This window comes from Dendropsophus ebraccatus, chromosome 4 (genome assembly GCF_027789765.1).
Source record: "Dendropsophus ebraccatus isolate aDenEbr1 chromosome 4, aDenEbr1.pat, whole genome shotgun sequence".
In the NCBI taxonomy this organism is placed as follows: domain Eukaryota; kingdom Metazoa; phylum Chordata; class Amphibia; order Anura; family Hylidae; genus Dendropsophus; species Dendropsophus ebraccatus.
This window is the reverse complement of record NC_091457.1, coordinates 11220200-11238508: the sequence shown is the minus strand read 5'-3', so window position 1 is coordinate 11238508 and position 18309 is coordinate 11220200. Positions and strand designations below refer to the sequence as shown.

At 45.2% G+C, this 18309-nt stretch overlaps 1 protein-coding gene across 2 annotated transcripts; it reads right to left on the bottom strand.

Annotated features, from left to right (window-relative positions):
• Positions 1-1593: 1593 nt before the first annotated feature.
• Positions 1594-16725, bottom strand: CARS1 (cysteinyl-tRNA synthetase 1). 2 transcript variants are annotated; one of them, XM_069965138.1, is made up of 23 exons: positions 16623-16725; positions 13427-13672; positions 13083-13174; positions 11147-11235; positions 10890-10986; positions 10705-10803; positions 10015-10164; positions 9679-9819; positions 9506-9594; positions 8849-8970; positions 8573-8685; positions 8323-8451; positions 7342-7471; positions 6463-6566; positions 6016-6113; positions 5394-5583; positions 4832-4900; positions 4637-4718; positions 4029-4109; positions 3536-3603; positions 3306-3365; positions 2228-2311; positions 1594-1946 (listed from the first exon to the last, which is right to left on the bottom strand). In XM_069965138.1, exons 1-23 carry the CDS (start codon positions 16645-16647, stop codon positions 1815-1817), a joined length of 2490 nt encoding a protein of 829 aa, XP_069821239.1. In that variant the 5' UTR covers positions 16648-16725; the 3' UTR covers positions 1594-1814. The 2 variants fall into 2 exon arrangements, with proteins under 2 accessions (XP_069821239.1, XP_069821240.1); XM_069965139.1 differs by lacking the exon at positions 13427-13672 and having other exon boundaries at positions 16623-16724.
• Between the last annotated feature and the right edge of the window lie 1584 nt (positions 16726-18309).

The window sequence follows — 18309 nt, the reverse complement described above, 5'->3', positions numbered from 1 at the left end:
AGACACCTAGATACTTACCCCCTCCGGCAAGTCCCAGTCCCGCCGCAGAGAAATCGCCGCCAGACAGACTGCATGCGCTATATGTAATTGACCAGAAATGAGACTGACGTCCGTCCATGGGTGTTTACTGCTCCAGTGATTTCCTATGGACGTCGGACTCATCTATGGTCATTTACATATAGCGCATGCAGTCCATCGGGCGGCAATTTCTCCGCAGCGGGACTGGGACTTGCTGGAGGGGGAAAGTATCCGGGTCTCTACCGGGGGGTCGGACGGGCTCTGCCCCGGGTGCAGGGGTGAAAGATCTCCTTTAAAGTGACTGTACCACCAGGCCCAGGCAAAATCACTGGAGGCGGGCCGACCCACCCCCAGTGGGAAGAAACTCCAGCCCCTCCATGGCGTGACTCCATTAGAATCAATGGAACCCTATCATAGAGGCTGGGGTTTCCTCCCACTAAGGGTGGGTCGGCCGCCTCCAGTGCTTCAGCCTGGGCATGGTGGTACATGTCACTTTAAGGCCTAGACAGCAGTTGTACATACTGTATTACATTACACATTACGTATACTCTGCTGCCCCTAGAGGCCAAATGGAAAATTGCACCTTAAAGACTAGTTTCACACGTTCAGTATCGCAGCGGATGTCACAATACAAGTTTTGCAGCAAAATCAGCTGTGATGCTCTGTACGGTCATGGTCTGCCTACTAAACTAATTGGATATCAGGCATTAACAAGCTTTTACATTACCTGCCCGCGTTCACGGGTCACTAAAGGACAGCTCAGCCAATCGGTGCGCTCGAGTGGGACGTCAGTGACCTGCGAGCTGGAGGAGAAGCGCGCCACAGCAGGTAATCTATTAGCTTGGTAAAGCCCTGCATCCAATTTATTAAAGGAATACTCCTGTGAAAAAAAATTCTTTCAAATCAACTGGTGCCAGAGATTTGGAATTTTCTTCTATTTTTAGAAACAATCTCCAGTCTTCCAGTACTTATCAGCTGCTGTATGTTTTGCAGGAAGTGGTGTGTTTTTCCCAATCTGACACAGTGCTCTCTGCTGCCACCTCTGTCCATGTCAGGAACTGTCCAGAGCAGGAGAGGTTTTCTATGGGGATTTGCTACTGATCTGGACAGAGGTGGCAGCAGAGAGCACTGTGTCAGACTGGAGAAAATACACCACTTCCTGCAGGACATACAGCAGCTGATAAGTACTGGAAGACTAGAGATTTTTTTAATAGAAGTAAATAACAAATCTCTAGCATTCTCTGGCACCAGTTGATCTGAAAGAAAACATTGTTTGCTGGAGTTCCCCTTTAAGAGGCAGTGGTTACTTTCATTCTGCTGCAAGAATGCAGAGCCAAAGGCCATAACTGTACTGAGCATTGCTGCAAAATTTGTAGCGTGAAATCCGCTACAATGCGGTACACGTAAAACTAGCCTAAAATATGGAGCCCCACTATGATTGCTGGAAACCACTGTTAAAGGGGCACCACCATCTGAAGAAGTTACACTGTACTCTGTGATATTCAGATGGTATTGCCCCTTTAAGCGCCTCTATACTGAACAAATCCATAAAAAGACGACTCCGGACGCGGTACATTTCTTACAGAATTTAATAGGTTGTGACTAGCAGTATATGAGTAGTGGTATGACCCACGCTGCTGCTGATGACAGTGATAACAGTCAGGCTGGCGTGCCCACCCGCAGTGCGCCACACTCGTATCGGTGATGGATCCCTGGCGGTGATACATCATGGCCACTGGCGGGGCGGACACACGCGGGAATAAATACAGTTTGTTCACCCGCTTCCTCCGTCCGTCTCAGGCGCTGCCGTTCTGAACCAGCTGCAGATATTCTTTGTACAGTTTCTCTTGAGTTTCGTAAAGTTTCCTGAGTTTTTTGCTCTGACCTTTGCTCAGCTCCTTCCCTTCGGTGTCATGTGTCGGGAATCCCTGGGGGTCAAAGGTAATACACATAAGAGGGGGAAATTTATTACAGCTGGAGAGTCACATGTGCCAGATGTATTAGGAAAATAAACTTGCTTTGTTCCAGCAACAGCGCCTCTCCTGTCCTTAGGTTGTGCCTGATATTGCATCTTATTTCCATTGAAGTGAATGGGCTGAATTGCAATACCACACACAACCTGAGGACAGAGGTGGCGCTGTTTAGTAATCCTGGATAAGAAAGATCCCTTTAATAATCCAGTAAATCTGATCATCCAGCATCTACTCACGGTGTCATCAAACTTTGAGTACTTGTCAGTTTCCGCCTTGAACAATTCATTCGGAGAAATCTTCATCTTGGCAAGTTTTGCGGCCTGTGGGGAAACATCGTATAGAAATCTGGTTAGTGGTCAGATACAAACCGGGGTCATCCAGTCTTATGTGCTTAAAGGAAACTTCTACAGGTATCTAATATCTTATGTATCAATCCCTCGCATTTTTCAGGATGGCTTCTCGCTCGTCAGTGACCATGTATTTTAAGGGGCTCTGTCACACGCTTTCCTTTAAGAAGTCGAGTGCTGGACTGGGGCCGTCTCAGCTTCACATTTATGAGGTTACTGGCTGGGAGGAAGAGACAGGGAACAGCACTTCCTCCCTTTGTCTGGAACAACAACAACAACCGTCTCCTAATGAGATTTCCACATTTCTTGATACATAATTGAATGAAGACTAAACATACACTGATCGCATTGTTACTGATCATATACTAATACAGAGAAAGCCACAGAGTCACTGACTACTGATCCTGAGTTACATCCTGTATTATACCCCAGAGCTGCGCTCACTATTCTGCTGGTGGGGTCACTGTGTACATACATTACTGATCCTAAGTTACATCCTGTATTATTCTCCAGAGCTGCGCTCACTATTCTGCTGGTGGGGTCACTGTGTACATACATTACTGATCCTAAGTTACATCCTGTATTATCCTCCAGAGCTGCGCTCACTATTCTGCTGGTGGAGTCACTGTTTACATACATTACTGATCGTCTACTGATCCTGAGTTACATCTTGTATTATACTCCAGAGCTGCACTCACTATTCTGCTGGTGGGGGTCACTGTGTACATACATTACATTACTGATCCTGAGTTACATCCAGTATTATACTTCAGAGCTGCAGTCATTATTCTGCTGGTGGAGTCACTGTGTGGAGCTATCTGCTTCCACTTCTGCTGAACATCTGGGCCTCCACTCATCAGATACTGGTGGCCTATCCTGAGTACATACCAGTCAAATATTTCCAGAACCCCCTTTAATTCTCTTTGAGGGAAAGAAACAGCGCCCCCTGGGGACTGGGCTGACTTACCTCCTGCTCCTGTTTTTTCCTTGCAGCTTCCTCTTTTTTCCTTCTTTTCTCTTCTTCCACCTGGAAAACACAAGACACCAGCTTCTACTATCTACTACCGCTTAGTAATGTCAGATTATAAATCCTATGTAATCCATGGTCTGGTTTATAGAGCGGGGGTCCTGAGCCACGGACCCTCCTTGTGCTCTAATAACCCGTATGGACAGGCGCGTCTTCATGAGACATCTTACCTTCTTCTTCTCCTCCTTCTCCTTCAGTAAGGTTTCTCTGTCCACTAGCTTCACCACGGTGGGAAGTCCTGAGAAGTAAAAAGATTCCACTGTTATTAACCTTTCATTAGCTGGACAGTTCCTGACATGGACAGAGGTGGCAGCAGAGAGCACTGTGTCAGACTGGAAAGAATACACCACTTCCTGTAGGACATACAGCAGCTGATAAGTACTGGAAGACTGAAGATTTTTAAAAAGGATAAATTACGAATTGATATACGTTTCTCACATCAGTTTTATAAAAATACTTTTTTTTTCCTTCAGGTTTCCTGACCTGGGTGAACATCTCTAGCCACAAATCTGCAGCTATCATGCAGAGTAACCAGCCCCTCTCATATGCACTGAACTAGTAGCAGTGACCTCATTCCATGCCCAACTTCAGGCTGTATTACTCATCAAATGTTGGTAGAGAATCCCTTTAAAGCTCTATAGAAACCAAAGTATTATCGGTTACCTTCATGGTCCTCCAGTCGGACCCCGAGCTCTGGGAGCACATCGTCCCGAAGAGAGTCGCACAGCTGCAGCACTCCCAACACTGCGAAAAAAAGAAAAAAAAAAAACACATTTAAAGGGGGTGTCCAGGCTTAGAAAAACATGGCTGCTTTCTTCCAAAGACAGCACCACCCCTGGCTGAGTCTGGTATTGCAGTGCCGCACCTTTAACTTTACTGGCACCACCCATACAGGTAAAGTGCTGTGTTTGAAAGCAAATGGTCATGTTTTCCATATTCAGGACAATACCTTTAATTTGCATTGGTTCTATAATTTATAGATTGGGGGTTGGGTTAGCAGAGTTAGGAGGTTGTTAGAGAGTTAGGGACTTATTGGACCAGGGGTTGGGAACCTCGGCTCTCCAGCTGTTGCAAAACTACAACTCCCATCATGCCTGGACAGCCAAATCTTTAGCTTTGGCTGTCCGGGCATGATGGGAGTTGTAGTTTTGCAACAGCTGGAGAGCCAAGGTTCCCTATCCCTGTATGAGACAGTCCAAGCCAGTCTGCAAGCAAGCGCTGACGGGTTACTGGTCTGTATATAGTACAGATCTGAGGACGGCTCCCATTACCTTTGTTCTCTCTGGCAATCTGTCGCACTCCCTCCCTGAACTGGGAGAGGACCTGGAGGTAAGGCATCACCGTGGACTCCAGCTGTAAGAAGAAACCAAAGCATGCTGTCAAACTGAGCACGCACTTACCAACGCCGGCCTAAAGAGGGCGCTAAAGACACCGAATTCTAAAACAAAGGCAGGAGTCAGGCTTACATTCAGACTTTGTGCATTTCCACCAACGGGGAATCCAATAGGTTCTTCACCCTCGATGGCCCCAAATATCTAGAGAACAAAGCAAAACTTTGAGCTAACTGTAACCAGGCAACACAGCATTGGTGCTGTGACTTTACAGCACAAAAATTAAGATTTGTTAAGAGCTGTTCGCCCAAAAAATATTCTTTCAAATTAACTGGTGCCAGAGATTTGAAATATACTTCTATTAAAAATATCCAGTCTTCCAGTACTTATCAGCTGCTGTATGTCCTGCAGGAAGTGGTGTATTATTTCCAGTCAGACACAGTGCTTTCTGCTGCCACCTCTGTCCAGAACAGCAGCAAATCCCCATAGAAATCCTCTCCTGCTCTGGACAGTTCCTGACATGGACAGAGGTGGCAGCAGAGAGCACTGTGTCAGACTGGAAATAATACACTGCTTCCTGCAGGACATAAAGCAGCTGATATGTGCTGGAAGACTGGAGATTTTTTTCATAAATGTAAATTTGTAAATGTTTTTTTTAGTGAACTACCCCTTTAAGCAGAGATCTGGGATCACCCACCTTCAGCATGCTGGTCAGGTAGGTGCTGATGCTCTCCAGTAACATCCTGTTAGGAGTCTGCTTCGCTGCCTTCTTGCTGGCAATGTAGGAGTTGCTCTGACTGACCAGCGCCCGCATTTCCTCCATGACGGTCCGGGTGTCGATGTTATCACACAGGGCGGTGTGTATATTGGACTTCTTATTATAGAAACTGGCAAAACAGAAAGAAGATATGACTAAGGGTGGTATTACACGGAACGATTATCGTTCGAAAAATCGTTAAATCGTTCGGATTTGAACGATAATGATTTCGTGTAATAGCAGGCAACGATTAAACGACCAACGAGAAATCGTTGATCGTTTAATAGGATCCGGACCTATTTTTATTGTTTGATCGTTCGCTCATCGTTCGGTGGAATAAGAATTCACAGCTGAAACGTACGCAATAGTGACGACTACACGACTGCAAGAACGATCATAAATAACGATCATTGTTTCGTGTACTTGGGCGAACGATTTCGGGTCGTTTGCCTTAGCGGTCGTTTATCGTTAGTCGTCGAAAAATTGCTTGGTGTAATAGTACCCTAAGACTAGGCCAACATGAGCGGCGAATACAGAAGAGGCGGCGGGGCCAGGGCCTTACCTGTTGTTGAGTTCAATCTCCGGAGATTCCCATTTCACGTATTGAGCCGTGATATCGGTCGGAGCCCTTAGAATATCCTTCACATTCAAAAAGAATTCCTAAAAGATAGAAGGTGTCATGTGATGTCAGAGGTCAAGTCTATCGACATCCCCAGTCATGTTATCCAGACTAACTATAAACTGAGACTCATCCTATAGGGGGCGCTAAGGAGACAGTTCTCTTCTTCTAGACCAGGGGTAGGGAACCTTGGCTCTCCAGCTGTGGCAAAAATACAACTCCCATCATGCCTGGACAGCCAAAGCTAAAGCTTTGGCTGTCCAGGCATGATGGGAGTTGTAGTTGTGCGACAGCTGGAGGGCCAAGGTTCCGTACCCGTTCTACACAATTATATACAGAGGAGACAGAACTATCCCTCCATTACAACATACAGGTAAGATACAGACTCACATTCAGGAACTTCTCGTACTGGACGGCCGACTCCATGGTGTTGTTGGAATAATCCAATGTGTCCTTCCAGGAGTGCATGAGGAAAGCCAGACGCAGCTGCCGTGCTGCAGGGACAAAGTGTGATCACGGGATCAAGGCCTGCAACTTTCTTATATATCAGTGAGAAGAACTCTGCTTGCTGTCAGTGAACCCTATGACATCTGATACTACTCATAGATAAGGGTCATGAGCTATTAGCCCTTAGTATTTGTCCATAAGGATTGTCAGCCTCTTATACAATGACAGCAAGCAGAGATCTTGGAATGGCAAGAAATAATAAAAGTTTAAAACTCTTATATAGGGGTACTCCGATGAGAAATCTTTTTCTTTTAAATCATCTGGTTTCAGAAAGTTATATAGATTTGTAATTTACTTCTATTTTAAAAATCTCTAGTCTTCCAGTACTTATCAGCCACTGTATGTCCTGCAGAAGTGGTGTATTCTTTCCAGTCTGACACACTGCTCTCTGCTGCCACCTCTGTCCATGTCAGGAACTGTCCAGAGCAGGAGAGGTTTTCTATGGAGATTTATTTGCTGCTGCTCTGTACAGTTCCTGACATGGACAGAGGTGGCAGCAGAGAGCACTGTGTCAGACTGGAAAGAATACACCACTTCCTGCAGGACATACAGCAGCTCATAAGTACTGAAAGACTGGAGATTTTTAAATAGAAGCAAATTACAAATCTATAAAACTTTTTTTTCATAAACACCTTGAGAGCCAACGTCACTTGTCCAGTGACTAATAATTACTGACTAAAATACAGAGACCTGATCTATGTAAGTAAATCTATGTAATCTCTGACAGATGCCGTGTGATCGCTGCCCGAGCGGTTACCCTACCTGAATTTCTCTGCAGTGCGTCTTTAATGGTGATAAAATTCTTCAGTGATTTGGACATCTTGCAGCCGGCAATGGTCAGATGACCGGTGTGGAGGAAATAGCGCACCCAGTGGTCATTGTCAAAGTAGGCCTGAAATATAGACAAAGCAGCATTAAAGGGGTACTCCAGGAAATTTCTTTTTCTTTCAAATCAACTGATGTCAGAAAGTTATATAGATTTGTAATTTACTTCTATTTAAAAATCTCAAGTCTTCTAGTACTTATCAGCTGCTGTATGTCCTGCAGGAAAAGTTTTCTTTCTTAGGCCGCATTCCCACGTTCTGTGTTCCCCCGGACTTTCACACGGACTTCTCCCCCCGCCCGGGCAGCATCTTTGATTACAGATCTTTGGAACTGTACAGATGTGCGCCGCGCTGTAATGACAGCTGATTAACACAGAACGTGTTAATGCGGCCTTAGTCTGACACAGTGCTCTCTGCTGCCACCTCTGTCCATGTCAGGAACTGTCCAAAGCAGCAGCAAATCCCCACAGAAAACCTCTCCTGCTCTGGACAGTTCCTGACATGGACAGAGGTGGCAGCAGAGAGCACTGTGTCAGACTGGAAATAACACCACTTCCTGCAGGACATACAGCAGCTGATAAGTACTGGAAGACTTGAGAAAAGAAGTAAATAACATATCTATATAACTATCTGAAAGCAGCTGATTTGAAAGAAAAAGATTTTCGCCAGAGTATCCCTTTAAAGGAGTTGACCAGGCCTAGAAAAACATGGCCCCTTTCTCCCAGAAACAACGCCACCCTTGTCTTCAGTTTAGGTGCGGTATTGCAGCTCAGTTCCAGTGAAGTGAATGGAGTTGAATTGTAATACTACACACAACCTAAGGACAGGGGTGGCGCTGTGCTTTTACTATTCCTGGATAATCCCTTTAATACTTTACAGAGTCCGTAGAAGATAATATATGCACAGGGCGTCCACCTACCTCTGACTGGGCCAGCTCATTATCATGATGGGGAAACCGCAGATCGAACCCCCCTCCGTGAATGTCCATGGATTCTCCCAGGATGGAGCCTGCCATCGCTGAACACTCAATGTGCCAACCAGGACGCCCCTTCACACAGAGAGATGTACAATGAGGACACACAGGACACCATACAGGAGAACATGGAACCTTATAACGTTCCTATGAAGCAACCTGATAACTGTTAGATGGGAAACCTGCCTGGACTTACCTTCCCCCAAGGAGAGTCCCATGATGGTTCCCCAGGCTTAGAGGCCTTCCACAGGGCAAAGTCACAGGGCGACTGCTTCTCACTCAACCGATCTGCAGAGATGCTGAGGTCGCCTGCATAGAAGAGACAAGTGCTGGGTTAGATTAGTAATGTCTGACTCTTACCATCACACATAAGGGTCAGGCACGGTGGTCACAGCCTATGGCTGTGTATCTGCTGGGAGCTGGACGCCCTCAGGACGTGGACAACTCCTCTAAGAGAATGGACGCCGCTCACCTTCACCTTCCTGCAGAGCTTTTTGATCTCCTACAGCTTCGGGCACCAGCTTGGCATAGTAATGCTTATCGCTGGCATGAAACTTGGCTGTACTGAAGTAAACCGACCCGTTGGACACATAGCTGCAAGAAAAGAAAGAGTTAAGGGGGTAGTTCCCAGGAGGGGGAAAAAAAACAAAACTGGTGCCAGAAAGCATCAGAGATTTGTAATGTACTTCTATTAAAAAATCTCCAGTCTTCCAGTACTTATCAGCTGCTTTATGTCCTGCAGGAAGTGGTGTATTCTCTTCAGTATGACACAGTGCTCTCTGCTGTCTCCTCTGTCCATGTCAGGAACTGTCCAGAGCAGGAGAGGTTCTCTATGGGGATTTGCTGCTGCCTGGACAGTTCCTGACATGGACAGAGGTGGCAGCAGAGAGCACTGTGTCAGACTAGAAAGTATACATCACTTCCTGGAGGACGTGCAGCAGCTGATAAGTTCTGGAAGAATAAAGATTTTTTAATAGAAGTGAATTACAAATTTGTCTAACTTTCTAGCACCAGTTAATTTGTAAGAATATATATATATATATATATTTTTTATTTTATTTTTTTTATTTATTTTTTTTGCTGAACAACCCCTTTAATACACAGCTGGGACAGGATGGTAAGGACTCACCCGTAGCCATTATCCACAATCCTCTGCACAAACTCTACGATTTCCGGCACGTACTCGCTGACCCGAGTGAGGACATCTGGAGGAAGGACCTGCCAGGGACAAATACACATAATAATCCATAGTGCTGTCTCTATCTACTATGTGTGGCTGTATAGGGGTAAGGGGAGACTCACGTTCAGGGCGTCCATGTCCTTGTGATATTCTCCTTCCCAGAATTTGGGGAGCTGGGAGAAGATGGAGTTGTCCGTCACCTCGGCCCCCTTCTTGGTGTCCAGCCAGTCCGAAAGCAGATCTGCAGATTCTTCTAGTAACGTCTAGGTAATAGGAGGAGTGTATATATATATATATATATATATATATATATATATATATATATATATATATATATATATATATATATATATATATATATATATATATATATATATATATATATATATATATTCATTCACTAGGACCCTGGGGTAGGATGGGAATAAGGACGGGACAAGGAGCGTTGATCACACTACCTGTGCCAGACTCTGAACCTCCACAGCACCAGCTGATTTATTGATCGCTTCTTCAAGGGGATGGACGGCAGCAGTGACAGCGGTCTGGATTTTTTGAAGCATCTGTTTCTTATCCGGATCTGTTGTCTCACTGAGCTTTACTAGGAATGGCTGGAAGAAAGGGGAAGAGTCAGTAATGGCACCTACCAGAGCAGAATAGTGAGTGCAGCTCTGGGGTATTATACAGGCTGTAACTCAGGATCAGTAATGTAATGTATGTACACAGTGACCCCACCAGCAGAATAGTGAGTGCAGCTCTGGGGTATAATACAGGATGGAACTCAGGATCAGTAATGTAATGTATGTACACAGTGACCCCACCAGCAGAATAGTGAGTGCAGCTCTGGGGTATAATACAGGATGGAACTCAGGATCAGTAATGTAATGTATGTAAACAGTGACCCCACCAGCAGAATAGTGAGTGCAGCTCTGGAGTATAATATAGGATGTAACTCAGGATCAGTACAGGATAAGTAATGTAATGTATGTACACAGTGACCCCACCAGCAGAATAGTGAGTGCAGCTCTGGAGTATAATACAGGATGTACAGTAACTCAGGATCAGTAATGTATGTACACAGTGACCAAACCAGCAGAATAGCGAGTGCAGCTCTGGAGTATAATACAGGATCAGTAATGTAATCTATGTACCGTCAGTGCAGTCTTCACATCGGCCAGTACAGTGGGGGGCTCAAGCCGGCTCTCTTTGTATTGCTGAAACAAGTAGTTCTGTCTGGCCCGCTTTATGATCTAAAGGAAAGAAAATGTGTGACCATGACAGACCCACAGCAGGAATACAGAAAACACTTGATGCAGTAAGAACAGGGGTCGCTTACCTTGTCATCTATGTCTGTGATGTTCATGCAGTAGAAAACGTCATATTTAAAGTAATCCTTTAAGACTCTTCTGAGAATATCAAAGGATATATAGGACCTGACAGGAATAAAAAGGCTAAGGTGAGACAACACCAGCTGCGCAGATTTGAAGGGGTTAACTTAGAAACGAGAGACGACATGGGCAGGAATGGGATTTCAGAATGAGATATTTATGTGACAGTGGGAAGCATGCTGGGAGACTCCCGCCCTATACTCACCTGGCGTGTCCCATGTGCGATGCATCGTATACAGTTGGTCCACAGCAATACCACGTGACCTTTTTACCACTCTGTGGTACAAACACCTCCTAAAGAAACCACGGCATAAAACTAGGTCAGAAACAACACAAAGTATTAAAGCATTGATGTCATTTGCAACAACATTAGACAAGTCATCAGACAAGGTAAAAAAAAAAAAAAAAGTTACTGATCGCACCAGGTCTCGCTCCTGAGACCCAATGCGATCCCCAAATACAGCCAGGGAATGTGCACGGCAGCAGGTGTCTCTATCCGGCTCTCAATCAAAACCTTCACTTCTTTATAATAGTACCATGGTACCGCCGTGCTCGAAGCAGGGAATCCTTTAAAATGAAGGGAATCTCTTCTTTCAACAGGGTTTCCCACTCCTCTTTCTGACCGTCTGCATCTTCACTGCTGCTGAGCCAGAGGCATAAGCAGCTTGCTCTGTTTTCCGGCCACTAGGGGGAGCAGAACACCTGTCGAAATGATGGGTGTTCTGCTCCTCTTAGGGGAGATGTCACTTACCACTTCTGTCTTCATCTGTACTGCAGGCTCTACTGATGGTCATGTGACTAGAGGCTGCAGTAAAGGTGAAGATACCGCCAGAAGCCCGATGTGGTAAGTGACATTTCCCCACAGAGGAGCAGAACACCCATCATTTTTGACCCTCCTAGGGCGCTAAGTGATAAGGCTGTGCACAGCATCACCACTTAAGCCCTGCCTGGCTGGTAAACCTAGGGTCCCTTCTCCTCTTTGGGAACATTACCAGAACTTCAGATTTCGCAGGACTGATTGCTACATTGTGCACTATATTTTGTATGTGGGGGATTCTGCAAGGTGTATGTTACTTGCCCAGTTAGTGGAGATCAAAATTGTCTAATATTCTTTTTAATCCGCCATACATCTGATTGTGCGTCTCTCCTTTGCGTTTTAGTCCATCACCCCTTTCATTCTCTCTCTGTGCTGATGCTACAAAACCACATCCCGACCCCAGCCTCCTGCACACAAAGCTGCGGCCTCGCTACAATGTGTCACTGTGACAGCACTAAGCAAAGCTATCCGCACCTACAGCAACACACTGTAACGCAGGCTCAGCTGTGTGAGCAGCACCGGACAAGATGGGCTTCTCTCCATTATCACACAAGTTGAAGACATTTGTCCTGTCCTCCTCATACATATGTACATTCAGTTCAGCAGAGTGTGCATGTAATCAAAACAACGGGGAGGGGGTAGTAAACTGCTGCTAGACCTCTGTCTTTTCTACACACCTTTAGCGTTAACTTAAAGGGTTAACCCAGCGAAAATCTTTTTCTTTTAAATCAACTGGTTTCAGAAAGTCATATATATTTGTTAATTACTTCAATTTAAAAATTTCCATACTTATCAGCTGCTGTATGTCCTGCATGAAGAGAAGTTTTCTTTCCAGTCTGACACAGTGCTCTCTGCTGCCACCTCTGTCTATGTCAGGAACTGTCCAGAGCAGGAGAGGTTTTCTATGGGGATTTGCTGCTGCTCTGGACAGTTCCTAACATGGACAGTGGTGGCAGCAGAGAGCAGTGTGTCAGACTGAAAACAATACACCACTTCCTGTAGAACATACAGCAGCTGATAAGTACTGGAAGACCGGAGATTTTTAAATAGAAGTAAATTGCAAATCTATATAATGGATAGATTAGAAAGAAAAAGATAATCACCAAAGTACTCCTTTAATCACTAAACACCAACATGTCTGATCCTTATATCCCCCAACTTCTGCTATCAGGGGAAGAGTCGGCACATCCCCATATACAAAAGGTAAGCGGCCAATCGCAGTGAAATTAAAGGGGCTCATCTGACTTTGCTGATATGTATATGGAGGGGGTCCATCACAGCAGGGAGGGGTGTGACCATTGTTACTGTGTGTATTTGCCGTCACCTTGTTGCGTGTTAGACTGTTGTACAGCCGCAGCTGGGGTTGTTCTTTTGCTTCTGGGGGTGTCCATTGAGGTTGTGTGCGTCTCCCCTTGCCTGGAAACATAAAGTACATCGGATTAGCAAGATCAAATGACGCAACACCGACTTTTATATCTTTTCAATGTCCTGTCTAAGCCATTTCCCATTGAAGTCAATAGGGGAGAGTTATGGTTTTCATGCAGAATAGTGAACGCAGCTCTGGAGTATAATACAGGCTGGATGACTATGGATGATGCCGTGCATTATACATCGGATTTGTGAGTCTTTCATGCAACAATCCAGACGTGCTGACAGGCGACTACTCACATTGCTGTGTGTTATGTGAGCTGCTCAGCATCGCAGGGTCGGATGAGATGGCCGCTATGTGTCTGTACCACCGCACCACATGGAAGTAATGGTCAGGAGGGGGCGCCGCCAACTGTCTGAACACCTCTACATCCGCCTGAGAAAAAGTGTAGCCCTGGACGTAACTACGAGAGCTGAGGAAGTCGTGCAAGGCGGAGAGTCGGGCCTTCTCATCACTAATGCTCAGAACAGACTGGTAGCTGACAGCTGTAAGAGAGGAGGATAGAGAGGGTGAGACGGGCCAGAGGGGCCGCGCCAGCATGCAACATGGGATCAGGACACGGAGGGCTCACAATCTAAAGGTGGGATCTATGGGCAACAAATATACAGACACAATAGTTTAGTTATCTACCTAAAGTAATTTACTCCCTTAAAGGGGAACTCTAGAGATATCGCTATTCTTATTTTTTCAATCAACTGTCTGCAAGTTATATAGATTTGTATCTTACTTATATTTAAAAAAGCTTCCCATACTTATCAGCTGCTGTTTGTCCTGCAGGAAGCGGTGTATTCTCTCCAGTATGACACAGTGCTCTCTGCTGCCACCTCTGTCCAGAGCAGCAGAAAATCCCCATAGAAAACCTCTCCTGCTCTTGACAGTTCCTGACATGGACAGAGGTGGCAGCAGAGAGCACTGTGTCAGACTAGAAAGAATACACCGCCTCCTGCAGGGCATACAGCAGCTGATAAGTATTGGAAGACTGGAGATTTGCTACAAGAATTAATTTACAAATCTGTATAACTTTCTGACACACATCTTTTCCTCTGGAGGACCCCTTTAAGACTGGATAATCCACAAAGTCTGATAATCTGATACTTGCTTAACCATATATGGTGGCTTTATTCCAAAAAACAACACAGCACCACACCTTTCCACAGGTTATGTCTGGTATTACAGCTCATCCTATAGACAGGTGTGGCGCTCATTAGAAAGCAGCCATGTTTTTTCTCTTTCTATGCAACCTCGGTCGGTTCTCAGTGGGGTATTGGGGTATTATGTTACTATTTCAGCTTTTGTATTACGCTCTAGTCATCTATAAGTAGTCATAGTCTCCGCTTAGCTCTTTGGCTGCAATCCCTACTGTAGGGGCAGGGTACCTTAGCTCTCCAGCTGTTGTAAAACTACAACTCCCATCATGCCTGGACAGCCAAAGCTAAAGCTTTGGCTGTCCAGGCATGATGGGAGTTGTAGTTTTGCAACAGCTGGAGAGCCAAGGTTCCCGACCCCTGTCCTACTGGTTCAAACTCTGCCAATAATTCCCCATTGACACAGTAGCCTACTCTCTATTACATCTGCCATGATGTCTTGGGTCAGGTCGGAGGGGGAGATCCCGGCTCGCTATGATGGTATATTCTCCTCAGTCTGGAAGCCGCGCTGACTCAATCAGCCGGCTCCCTGGGCTATATCCACGGCCGCTAATTCACGGCCTCGCACACCATTCCTCTTCCCTATCACAAGCCTAACCAACCGAGGACCATAAAGCTGACGGCAAAGATTCCAGAGCCGGCCTTATCTGCTGGCGGAGCTGCCCGGAGGACGTGTACATATACGTCCCTATCCACCCAGAGGAAGCCAAACAACTCCGGCCTCAGTCAGCATGGCAGCTGTCAGTGTACCTATTGTTGTCGATGTATAGAAGGACTCCGTCCCGGGGGTCTCACAATTATTTCCCTATAGAGGGCAGCAGGTGCGTTCTGTACTCAGAGACCAGTCCTGGGGGAGGGCTATCCTCCTGATCCCTTCCCAAATATCACAGTATCTCCCCTATACAGATGTATAATAACCTTGACCTGACTGATAGCAAATCCTTTATGCACATTAGAACCCTCTGACTGCCTGACGTGTTTGGGGGGGGGGTCCTCTCTTTTGTTCTCAAGGAGATCAGCCGCCACTATAGAGGTGTCTGGCAGCTGCTTTCCTCTCTTGAGCAGATAATCTGAGCATGCATGTGTATGGGAGAGGAGGGGGGTTATGGTTAGCTTAAAGGGGTACTCCGGCAAAAATTGTATTCTTTCAAATCAACTGGTTTCACAAAGTTATATAGATTTGTAATTTACTTCTATTTAAAAATCTCCAGTCTTCCAGTACTTATCAGCTGCTGTATGTCCTGCAGGAAGTGGTGTATTCTTTCCAGTCTGACACAGTGCTCTCTGCTGCCACCTCTGCTGCAGGAGCAGTTTTCTATGGAGATTTGCTGCTGACATGGACAGAGGAGGCAGCATAGAGCACTGTGTCAGACTGGAAAGAATACACCACTTCCTGCAGGACATACAGCAGCTGATAAGTACTGGAAGACTGAAGATTTTCAAATAGAAGTAAATCTATATAACTTTTTAAAACCAGTTGATTTGAAAGAAAAAGATTTATAAAGAGTACTTCAAGATCAAGATCTGTGTTCAGTCTGCATCCTCCTTATCACTATGCCTGTATGCACTGGATATAAGGGGAGCAGGGGTACAGTATAATCCTCTGCCCATATAAAGGGGTGGCGGTACATTACATGATGCATGGAGGGGGGGGGGGGATGGTACAGATTCTGCATCACGTCCAGGAACATCAGACTTCACATTTACAAGAAAAGGAAAATGAAAGTAGCCGCTGCTCACACTGCTGTATGTGGTGGAGAAGAGATCATCTGCATGCAGCACATCACACCCACAGGGAAGCTATAGTGCTATAATGCAGGTGATGGTCTGCAGCCTGAAACAGGGATGGGGAACCTTGGAGCTCCAGCTGTTGCAAAACTACAACTCCCATCATGCCTGGACAGCCAAAGCCGAAGGCTTTGGCTGTCCAGGCATGATGGGAGTTGTAGTTTTGCAACAGCTGGAGAGCCAAGGTTTACGACTCCTGCCCTGACAAGTAGATGTGTCTATATATATATATATATATATATATATATATATATATATATATATATATAGGTGCCCTAACATATATTACAGGTGTGCCTGGCCCTTTAAATGCACATATATATATATATATATATATATATATATATATATTATATATATAACAATGTAACCTGACACCATAGCACTGGAGCTGAGCTGTCACAGGAGGGATGCCGGCAGCTGCCAGCACACACTATATGTATACACCTATATACACCCCACCTGCTACGTCACTATATCCCCCAGCGCCCCCTGCACTCACCCTGGTCCCCGGCCGCCGCTGCCATCCCGATCTCCGCTCAGATTCTGATGCAACCATCAACAAAACGTGTCCGGAAGTCCCTCCCGCGCTCACTTCCGGTGCAGCCGGTTACCAGGCAACCGCGGCGCTGCGGCCTACAGGGGAGGAGGCGAGCTGTCAGCCTGACTGGCGGTAGTGTATACAGCTCTCTCTGTAGTGAGGGAGGAATAATATATTGACTACATAACTAGACAGGGTTATCATTCCTGACAGGAGCCATCACAGCTGCCATAGTAGTCACCCAGCTTTCCCAGAGTCCTGAATGGCAGCTCTGCTAAGCTGTTGCAACAAGGTAGTAGCAGGGGATGTGTCTGTACATAACTAGACAAGTTTACTGTTTCTGACAATGGGGGAAACGGTGACCCAGCTTATTTGTCGTTCCTTAACCCTTTGAGGACCAGGCCCAAAATGACCCAGTGGACCGCGCTATCTACAGGGCTATGTACTATGTAATGACGTCTTTCGTTCTACCATAACATGTATGATGGAATCCCAAATATATTATTTATGAAGATATAAATTGGTAAAATTGTAAAAAAGAATGCAATATGGTAACGTTTAGGGGGTTCCTGTGTCTACGTAATACACTATATGGTAAAAGCGACATGATATTATTACTCTATAGGTCAATCCGAACACAACCATATGCAGGTTTACACAAATTTTCTAATTTTTTTACTTGTTTTACTTGTTTTTTTTGCAATTAATTATTAATAAAATGGGCCTATTGTGACTCTTATAACGGTTTTAGTTTTTCACCTACGGGGCTGTATGGGGCGTCATTTTTTGCGCCATGATCTCTAGTTTTTATTAACACCATAGATGTGTAGATCGGACGTTTCAATCACTTTGTATTCATTTTTTTTAAATATAATGTAACAAAAAAACTGTAATCCTTTTGTTTGTTATATTTTAATAGCTCGCACAATTACGCACGCTACGGAATATTATATGTTTAATTATTTTATATGTTTTATTTATATAATGAGATAGGAGTGATTTTAACTTTTATTGGGGGAGAGGCTTCGGGGTATTGTAAAAAACATTTTTACTTTTTTTTTATACACTTTAAGTCCCCTGGGGGACTTTTACATGCAATCATTAGATTGCATACACTGATACACTGCTATGCTATAGGCCAAGCATTAATCAGTGTAATAGGCTCTCTGCTGATTGAGCTTGTCTGTGGCAGACTCAATGAGCAGAGCACCGGTCAGACCGCACAGAGGCAGAAAAGAGACCTCCGGCGGTCCAACAGCGATCGGGACCCCCGCAGTCACACTGTGGGGGTCCCGATTGGTAAGTGACAGGAGCTTCCACTGTTTTTTTTTTATTTTTTTATTAAAAGATTTTATTTAAACTTTTGCATAGAGAATATACACATATACAAAAAACATAATCGGGCACAGTCCGCCCTATATATACTTTGGAGGTGTACACCATCAGGGAACAACATAAAACAAGAATGGTCATAATACTTGATAACCCAACAAAGAGGGCAACAGCAGATATGTATTACCCAAGGATTACCCAGCGCGGCTGTTTAGCTGGAAGCAGACAGAACACGTAGACCACACATACACTCACTCACACATAAACACAGCGGTCATCTAGGGGTTAAAGGGATTGTTCACCAAAAAATATTTTC

Bases quoted from the DNA above. Each gene is read 5' to 3' on its own strand.
- CARS1 (XM_069965138.1), bottom strand. From the start codon at position 16,647: ATGGCAGCGGCGGCCGGGGACCAGG. The intron at 7,472-8,322 runs GTAGGTGGACGC...TCTATATTTCAG, and splicing joins ATGAGCTGGCCCAGTCAGAG to GCCTACTTTGACAATGACCA. The intron at 6,114-6,462 runs GTGAGTCTGTAT...TCTATCTTTTAG, and splicing joins AGTACGAGAAGTTCCTGAAT to GAATTCTTTTTGAATGTGAA.